Source organism: Rhinoraja longicauda, chromosome 15, assembly GCF_053455715.1.
Source record: "Rhinoraja longicauda isolate Sanriku21f chromosome 15, sRhiLon1.1, whole genome shotgun sequence".
Taxonomy (NCBI): Eukaryota; Metazoa; Chordata; class Chondrichthyes; order Rajiformes; family Arhynchobatidae; genus Rhinoraja; species Rhinoraja longicauda.
Window position 1 is genome coordinate 33,769,925 of NC_135967.1, and position 10,311 is coordinate 33,780,235.

General features: G+C 48.6%; 1 protein-coding gene across 1 annotated transcript in view; it reads left to right on the forward strand.

The window, feature by feature from the left end:
* The first annotated feature begins 3,536 nt into the window (after positions 1-3,536).
* LOC144600282 (WD repeat-containing protein 46-like) overlaps positions 3,537-10,311 on the forward strand; it is a 27,050-nt gene continuing 20,275 nt past the window's right edge. The window contains exon 1 of the mRNA XM_078411849.1: positions 3,537-3,799. Within this exon, the coding sequence (XP_078267975.1) occupies positions 3,537-3,799 (263 nt within the window). The remainder of the gene's footprint in view (positions 3,800-10,311) is intronic.

Genomic DNA, 10,311 nt, shown 5'->3' on the forward strand with positions numbered 1-10,311 from the left:
ACAATAAGAAGTATATAACGGCCATGGAGAAGGTGCAGAAAAGGTTCACCAGGATATTGCTTGGATTGGAGTTTATTAGTTTGAAAGAACTTGGAAAAATGTGGATTGATTTTTTTCCGGGGTATTAAAGGCTGAGTGATGACCTGATAGAGGTATGTAATATTGTGAGAGGCATAAATTAATCGATAGTTTTTTTTCCCCAGGATGGAAATGATAAATACAAGAGGGCATTGGTTTAAGGTGAGAGGGGAGAAGTTTGAATGATATTTGCAGGGCAGGTTTAACACAGCAGTAGTTATCAAGGTAGGTGGTAGAAGCAGAAACAATAGCAATGTCCAAAAGGCATTTAGAGAGACACATTATCGAGCATGGAAGAGAAAGATACAGATCATGTGCAGGCAGATGGAGTTAGCTTAGATTGGCCTCGTGGTCAGTGCAGGCATAATGGGCCGAAGATGTTGTTCCTATTCTATGTCTATTATGTTGTCCATTTGCGGATTTTGCAAAGTTCTTTGAGAATAATAAATAATTGACTATTTTGTACAATTTGTGGTGCTTGGTTCCACTACAATTGTCAGCTAAATTTTCATAATGAATAATCAAAATGCACATTCTGATAGAGAAATCAAAAAATGTTTTCTTCTACTAAAGATGGAAGAGTGTGCCATTAATCTGTGGAACTGGGCAGTAACTAAAAGACTGGAATCTTCAATTAATGATGAACAAAGAACAAAATGTATGTATTTGTTTCCATTGCTGCATATTTATTTTTCTTTTACTGTTGGTATATTGTGACCTGTGACTAGCTTGCCTTCTCCCTCTTGCAAGCTAGTCTTTGCAGAAACCCTTTAAAGTTTTTGAATCAACATGAAGATAAAGCATATATGAGATAAATTAACAGATCTCTGTGAGGTATGTTATGAATTAGAACCTGCATCCTTCCTCCTTAATGAGCTGTGTTGCTTTTCTTGCACATGCTGCTCCCTAAGGCCATTTCAAACATTATTTTCTTTCTGAGTTGATTTAATTAACATCAATTTATGATTGATGTCATTTAAAAAAACTGTTTTTCGACCAAAGTAAATATCTCTATCCCCCGCAATAAATTCAATTACACATTTTCATGCACACGTATTTAATGAGACCATATTGCTTTACACACTCTTTGTGCCCTCATCACAGGTTTTTACAAAGCTAGGTGAGAAAGAGACCAAACAATGGCTATTGCCATCTATAAAAGACATTATAAATCTAAGTAGTTGTGATCTGAGTAATGAACCTAATGGCACACCAGTAATTACATGCTGCCAACTTGCCCGTAACCACTCCTCTGTGCATGATAATGTGATAATTTTGTTAAATGCCTTTTGAAGATCCAAATATGTTGGAGCACCTGAACCTCTGCTCCCCAGCTGGATTCAGCACTGAGTCCAGGGGAAGTTCTGGATCTTCCTCATCCAAGGGGCCAGATACACTCGATAAAGAGTTCCTTACCTTTGCACCGTGGCTGGTGTTTTCCTTTACATCTGAGTGAGGCCTTTGACCCTGATTAAAAAAAGCTAACAGTGGTTTAATGTGTATAATGTATATGTGTGTGTGTGTATGTATATATATGTGTGTGTGTGTGTATGTATATATGTGTGTGTGTATATATGTATATATATATGTGTGTGTGTGTGTATATGTGTATGTGTGTGTGTGTATGTATATATATATATATATATATATATATATATATATATATATATACTGAACAGCCAAAACATTATGACCACTGACAGGTGAAGTGAATAACATTGATTATCTTGATACAATGGTACCTGTCAAGGGGTGGGATATATTAGGCAGTAAGTCAGTTCTTGAAGTTGACGTGTTGGATGCAGGAGAAATGGGTAGGAGTAAAGACCTGAGCGGCTTTGACAAGGGGAAAAGCCACGCCCTCTATATATGATATTTCCATCCTGGGGAAAAGGTTCAGACTATCTACCCTGGCTTTGCCTCTCATAATTTTATGAACTTCTATTGGGTCTTCTCTGAACCACTGTCATTCCAGCGAAAATAATCCAAGTCTGTCCAACTTCTCTTTGTAGCTAATGCCATCTAATTCAGGCATCATCCTGGCAAATGTTCTCTTCACCCTTTCCAATGTGTCCACATCGTTCCTGCATTGGGGCGACCAGAACTGCACAAAATACTGTAAATGCGGCTTAACTAAAGTCTTATAAAGCTGCATCATAACTTCCTGACTCTGATACTCTTATTATAAACAAAATCAAAAAAACTTTGATTTTCTAAATAAACCATCAGCTTTCAGCATTTCTTGGCTACTGAAATCAGGCTCGTTCATCTATAGTTCCCTATTTTCTCTCTTTTGGGATATTGGTATTTGACTTATCTTATAACCTACTTAAGGAAGTCTGCTCATTTTGACTAGATGTTCTTACACACTGGTTTAAGATTAAAGTGGGAAGAGGTGAGTGACTAAGCCATGCTCCATAAGTATCTCTCTCCCGATTAACACTTGCAAATCATTGTTGACTGAAATGCCAGCTGTGACTGGATTTAATGCTTGCTCAAGGACCTTTTTATTTATTTGCTAAAACATTCTGCTGCCTTGCTTTGGTGCAGTTACTTTTCCTTTTTCCTTCCATGTTCCCATCATATCTCCTGAAGACAATAAATCTGATATTAGTGCACATGTATGAATCATAACTCGAATTCAACTCCATCTGGTTTTGCTGGGTGCTTTTACACTGAATGGGGATCAAATTATGTTAATTATATTGGAATGTTTGGTTATTTGGTAAATTTAGATTTGGAGTTATGATTCAAATTTTGTTTTGAGAATCAAATAATTGGAACATTGTGGCGGCACCCGGGGGCTAGGCCACTCCCTTGGTCATTCCACTCGGCACTCAGTGGACGGGAGGGATTAGGTCACTTCCTGGGTCAGTCCCCTTGGGTCAGGTGGTCTGGGACTATAAAGGGTTTGGGTGTGTCGACTCACGTTCTTCTTGAGTGCGGTGTTTGGTACCACAGGTAATAAAGTTATTAACTACTCACCTGGCGTCTGGCCTGATTACCGCGGTGACCGCACCCACTACACTGGTGACCCCGACTTTCCCTCGCAAGTCGCGATGGACCAGAACCTGCTACTACCCGACTCTTCCAGTCAACCGCTTTTGGACCTTCCCGCGGACCCTGCCGCCCGCGCCGCTATCCACGCCGTGTCGTTGTGGCTGCCTCCATAGTGGACCGAGGACCCCGACTTCTGGTTTGACCAGGCCGAGGCACAGTTCGCCCTGCGGGGCATAACTGCCGACGCCACTAAATACTTTCACGTGGTCAGCGCCCTCGACCCGGCCACCGCGCGCCTGGTCCGACCCTTCCTCCGCGACCCCCCGGCAACCGATAAGTACGTGGCCCTTAAAGCCTTCCTCCGTCAGCAGTTCGGCCTCTGCGAGGCTGAGCGGGCAACCCGGATCCTCTGAATGCCGGGCCTGGGTGACCGCCGCCCGTCGGTACTACTGGCCGACATGCAGGCACTGCTAGGCGACTACGAGCCCGGTTTCCTTTTTAAACATGTTTACCTGATGCTGCTGCCGTCCGACCTTCGCCAGCAGCTCCTCGACGCCCCGTTCCCCAACATGCAGGCGTTGGGCAGGCGCGCCGATGAGCTCAAGATGGCCCGTCACCTGGCCCTCGACGCGTTGGAAGTCCATCCGACGGCCGACGACTACCCGCAGGTAGGAGCCTTGATCGCCCGCATTACTACCGCTCCCCGACAGCCTTCCCGACGGTATCCGGCTTCAGCAGCTCACCCAGCCGGCGGCGCGTCTTTTTCGCACGGCCCGCCTGCAGTTCCCCCACCCGCCACCGGAGGTCGCTGGTGGTCGGACCCAGGGGTCGCGCGCAGCCTGCCGGCAGTTCCTCCATACGCCACCGGAGGTCGCTGGTGGTCGGATCGTCCCGCACAGCCGCCCGTTTTCACGGAACCCAGCAGAGGGGGCTGGTGCTACTTCCATCGGCGGTGGGGCCCTTCGGCCCGTCAATGCCGGCAACCCTGTTCGTTCCCGGGAAACGCAGAGGCCGGCCGTCAGTGATTGCTTCGGCGGCCGGCCAGATTCATCGTGTGTTTGCGTGGGACCGCCGCTCCGGGGCCCGTTTCCTTGTGGACACCGGGGCGGAGGTGAGTGTTGTTCCCCCTTCGCAGGCTGACCTCCGTAGTGGTAACCGCGGTCCCCTCCTCGCCGCAGCCAACGGGACCACAATCCGATCATATGGTGTGCGCACGATCTCCCTCAACTTCGGGGCGAGCAGCTTCTCGTGGCCATTTGTGATCGCGGATGTGTCCCAGCCACTGTTGGGTGCGGATTTCCTACGGGCACATTCCCTGCTCGTGGGCGTTAAGCGGCAGCGTTTAGTGTACTCTGTCACTCTGCAGCCCATTTTCCTCCGCTTGGGCGACCCGGTCGTGCGTCCTGATGGGCCCCTGTCGTCCGTGGACGCCGCGTTCTCACGAATTCTGGCCGAATTCCCCGATATTCTGGACCCCCAGTTCCACTCCGCCGCCCCGAAGCATGGGGTGGTGCACCATATAACGACTACTGGCCCGCCCTTGTACGCCCGGGCACGGCGTCTTCCACCGGACAAGCTCCGTCTCGCTCGGGAGGAGTTCCGCCTTATGGAGTCACTGGGGATCGTGCGCCGTTCAGACAGCCCGTGGGCATCCCCGCTCCATATGGTCCCCAAGGCAGACGGTGGTTGGCGTCCTTGCGGAGATTACCGCCGGCTTAACGATGCCACAATCGCCGACAGGTATCCGGTCCCTCACATCCAGGATTTTAATGCCCACCTGGCTGGGGCCACGGTATTTTCCAAGGTCGACCTGGTGCGTGGCTATAACCAAATTCCAGTCCACCCCGACGACGTCCCCAAGACGGCAATCGTGACGCCATTTGGCCTATTCGAATTCCTCCGCATGCCGTTCGGACTCAAGAACGCTGCGCAAGCCTTTCAGCGGCTTATGGACTGCGTGTGCCGTGGCTTGGAATTCGTATTCGTATACCTGGACGACATATTGGTGGCGAGCCGCTCGAGACAGGAGCATATTGCCCATCTCCGCCAGCTATGCCAACGCCTTAGCGATCATGGGCTGGCCATCAACATCACCAAATGCCGTTTCGGGGTGGCATCCATCGAATTCCTGGGCCACCACGTGACCCCGCACGGTGCGCTGCCGCTCCCGAACAAGGTGGACGCGGTGCGCCAGTTTCCACGCCCGACCACCGTGAAGGGTCTCCAGGAGTTCGTGGGAATGGTGGCCTTTTACCACCGATTTGTGCCCGGATCATGCACCCGCTGTTCCACCTCATGGCGGGCAAGCGCAGGGAGGTCGAATGGACCGACGATGCGGTGGCGGCGTTCCAACACGCCAAGGAAGCCCTGGCTGCGGCCACGATGCTCGTGCATCCACGGGTTGATGCACCAATCAGCCTGACGGTCGACGCTTCGGAAGTAGCGGTTGGGGCGGTGCTCGAACAGCACACGGATGGGTGTTGGAAGCCTCTTGCCTTCTTCAGTAGGCACCTCAGCGGCGCACAGAGGAACTACAGTGCTTTTGACCGCGAGCTCCTTGCCCTTTACCTTGCGGTCCGCCACTTCCGCTATTTTCTCGAGTGGCGGACTTTCACCGCGTACACGGACCACAAGCCCCTTACTTTCGCTTTCGCCAAGGTGTCCGACCCGTGGTCAGCTCGCCAGCAGCGGCAGCTGGCTTACATCTCGGAATTTACTACCTCCATCCGTTTCATTGGGGGTAAAGACAACCGGGTGGCCGACGCCTTGTCTCGACCCGCGGTCCACGCCGTCCTGCAAGTGGCTGATGGAATCGACTACTCAGCCCTGGCGGCGGCCCAGCTGTCCGATAACGAGATGTCCGCCTACCGTACCGCCGTTTCGGGCCTCAGGTTGGAGGACGTTCCCTGTGGCACTGGGGGCGCGACGCTGCTTTGCGATGTGTCCACCGGGCAGCCACGCCCAATCGTGCCTGTTGCCTGGCGACGCCGGGTGTTCGAGGTGCTCCACGGGCTGTCCCACCCTTCCATTCGGGCGACGACAACCCTCGTGGCTTCCCGTTTCGTTTGGCACGGGTTACGCAAGCAGGTTGGGCATTGGGTGCGCACCTGCATCCCGTGCCAAACCTCAAAGGTACAGCGGCATGTGCGTGCGCCGCTCCAGGAGTTCCCCGTCCCTCGCCACCGTTTTGACCACATCCATGTGGACATCGTGGGGCCGCTGCCGCCTTCTCGGGGTTTCACCTACCTCCTGACTATGGTGGACCGTTTCACGCGGTGGCCGGAGGCAGTTCCACTGCCGGACACGTGTGCCTCTACTTGTGCCCGTGCCTTGGCGGCAAATTGGATTGCCAGATTTGGGGTTCCGCTCGATATTACGTCCGACAGGGGGCCACAATTCACCTCCGAGCTGTGGTCATCCATGGCCCAACTGCTGGGGGTTAACCTGCACCGCACCACAGCGTACCATCCGCAGGCGAACGGCCTGGTGGAGCGTTTCCACCGCCAGCTCAAGGCCGCTCTGAAGGCCCGGCTCGTTAGCCTGGACTGGGTTGACGCGTTGCCGTGGGTTTTACTGGGTGTCCGCACCGCCCCCAAGGAGGACTTGGCCACCTCCTCGGCGGAATTGGTTTACGGGGCTCCGTTGACGGTGCCCGGAGAGTTCGTTCCCTCCGCCCAGGGTCAGGCAGAACAGCCCTCAGCCGCCCTGCAACGCCTTCGGGAGACGGTGGGCTCGCTGGCGCCAGTACCGACGTCACGCCACGGTTCGGTGCGGTCACATGTCCCTTCCGCCCTGCAGGACTGTCCTTTTGTGTTCCTGCGTCGGGATGCCCACCGGCCAACCCTTCAGCGGCCTTATGAGGGACCGTTCAAAGTGCTTGAGCGGGGCTCTGCCACCTTCGTGTTGGACATGGGGGGTCGTCCTGAGACGGTCTCTCTTTCACGGCTGAAGCCGGCGCATGTGGACATTAGCCAGCCGGTTCTACTGGCGCAGCCTCGCCCTCGGGGTCGTCCCGCGTCCCGGCCCTTACCCCCGAAGTTCCCGCGGGTGCCTTCCCCTGGCGGGGTGGTTCTGCTTCTTGCGCCCGCCGTGGCGCGCACACGGGCTGGCCGTTTCGTCCGTCCCCCTGTCCGTTTCGTGCCTTCGGTTCTTGGGGGGGGGGTCCTGTGGCGGCACCCGGGGGCTAGGCCACTCCCTTGGTCATTCCACTCGGCACTCAGTGGACGGGAGGGATTAGGTCACTTCCAGGGTCAGTCCCCTTGGGTCAGGTGGTCTGGGACTATAAAGGGTTTGGGTGTGTCGACTCACGTTCTTCTTGAGTGCGGTGTTTGGTACCACAGGTAATAAAGTTATTAACTACTCACCTGGCGTCTGGCCTGATTACCGCGGTGACCGCACCCACTACAACATTGTGGAATTTATTGTTTCAAAAGTCTCTTTCCAGTACCTCTAATGTTATGGTGCAGGGTATTGATCTCTTGACTATCAACAAAAATACAATGTTAGCACAATTTTATCAAAGCTTGAAAAATGGGTCGAGTCTTGAAACTGAAAGCAGATACTTTGTGGAGACGCAGGAGACTGCAGTTGTACAGAGCTAAACGCAATGCTGGAGGAACTCAGGCCAGGCAGTATACATGAAGGTAATTGGACTGATGATGCTTTGTATTTCTGAAGTCTGAAGATCAGTCTGAAGAATGGTCCCGACCCAAAATGTTGTCTATCCATTTAGTAACATGGATGCTGCCTGAACCATTAGTTCCTCCAGCAGATATTTAATGCACAGATTCTAATAATATCTTAGACAATAGACAATAGGTGCAGGAGTAGGCCATTCAGCCCTTCGAGCCAGCACCGCCATTCAATGCGATCATGGCTGATCACTCTCAATCAGTACCCCGTTCCTGCCTTCTCCCCATACCCCCTCACTCCGCTATCCTTAAGAGCTCTATCCAGCTCTCTCTTGAAAACATCCAACGAACTGGCCTCCACTGCCTTCTGAGGCAGAGAATTCCACACCTTCACCACTCTCTGACTGAAAAAGTTCTTCCTCATCTTGTGTACCTATTTAATTTTCAGTGCGTCATGTGGCTTGTAAGCTGGTCTATTTGAGTGGCTGTGCTGATCCCACTGAGGTGTCACTGCAAAGACAAATACTGGTGAGTTTAAATGTGTTTGATAGATTATTACATGTTTTTAAACAGTAGAATATATGGGTTTGACTCTGCAGTAATTTCAGGTTGATTATTTTTGTATCTTGTGTGGACATTATAAGTACTGTTAGTTTCATTACAACTAGAATTAAAAATAATTGTATATTAAGCAAATTGAACATTGTCTGATTGAAAACCCATGTGATTGCAAATAAGTGCTTATCATCAACATCATACAAATTTATTTTATAAAAATAAATTATATTACCATTTAATGTCATTTTTCATATCATAGGCTGTTAATTGAATCAACATAAGTAAATATTAATCAGAAATAAAGTGTTCTGTGCCATCCTTCTTACCGCCGTCCAATGGCTGACCACATATCCTGAGACAAAGGCAAATTCTAGATACTCCCATCAGTGGACCTATCAACTTTTATTCCATTCATTTTACTAGTACCTTTTCTACTTTGTATTCTTTTGGCATGCTTTTCAATTATGAAGACAGATACAAATTACTTGTTTAACATCTCTGCCCTTTGTTGCCAGTATTAATTTCATAGTCTCTGGAACAAAATGGATTGTCATTTACTCTTTTGTTACACCTTTTTCACATTTTCAGAAACTTCTAAGATAAATATGTTTAATATTTCTTGCTATTGTACTTTCATATTTTGCCTTCTACTTTTTCATCGCAGTTTTTCTTTTAGTGATCCTGATCTGGTTTCTAAAAAAAATATCCCAATCTTCAGGTCCCCCTGCTGCTCTGTGTAAATTTATAAATTGTAATTTCCCCCCCAGTTTAATAGGTTCCTAGCATTCAAAAGATCATGACTGCAATTTCAACAGCATTAGCACCTGCTCACAGTTATCGTTCATCTCCTTGGTTATTAAGAATCTGTCTTGAAGAAGGCTAATCTATATCTGGCCTTTGAGGAATGGTTACAAAGGCTCACAGTTTTAAGAGAATATTATTTTGCGGGTGTCTTAAATGGGTGAAGCAGACAATAATTGACCCTTTATTCCTAAATTCTTCCATAAGAGATTGTATCCACCCTCTCAAGATCACTTGGAATCTCGCTATGTTTCATTGTCATAGAGTAATAAAGCATTGAAGTGGGTCTTCAGCTGTGACCACGAAGATCCCATTTACACTTATCCTACACTAATCCCATTTTATTCTCCAGCATTCCTATCACATTCCTCCAGATTCTATCACTTGGGCCAATTTATTGTGACCATTTAAGTTACCAGCCCGTTTGTCTTTGCGATGTGAACCTGAGCACCCAGGACTAACCGATGCGGTCACAGGGAGAATGCACAAATACCACAAAGAGGTAGGATTAAACCTGGGTTACTGGAGATGTGAGGTTACACCTCTACCAGATGCACCATCATCAGGATACTGAAATAATAATTTATAGCTGTTTTAGTGCATTGGGAAGATTAAAGTCACTCACCATTTTGCAGTCAATACTTTGACCAATAGTAAAGGGGCCACCATATTACTCCCTCAAATATTATTGTACCTTATTATTTATCTCCATCCAAACTAATTCTACTTCCTAATCTACTGAACCAAGATTCATTCTTAACACTGTTCCAACAGCTATCACTTCTGTCTTTTCAATCTTCCTAATTTTCTGAATAGTCAATTACTGGAATATTCAATTCCCAGCTTGCAACCTCTTTTATAATAGTCATTGAGTTATATCTATTTTTTCATTTGTGCTGCTAATTAATTTATTTAAGCATGAGTCAGAGGTAAAGAAACTGTAAATTTGACATGATTTCTCCCTATTCAGATTGCTTTGCTGTGTACAGTATCAGTATCTGTTCCGTACCCTCCATTTTTATTTAAACAGCTACACCTGGCTACTTTCTCCATTCCATTTAACCCTTTGAAATTTGCTCTCACTTCAATCTTATTTAACTTAAAGCCCCATCTGCCACCTTGGCTATTTCATTCACCAGAACATTTGTCTCAGCCTTGGAATTCATTGCCACAGACGGCAGTGGAGGCCAAGTCAGTGGATATCTTTAAAGCAGAGATTGACAGATTCTTGATTAGCAAGGGT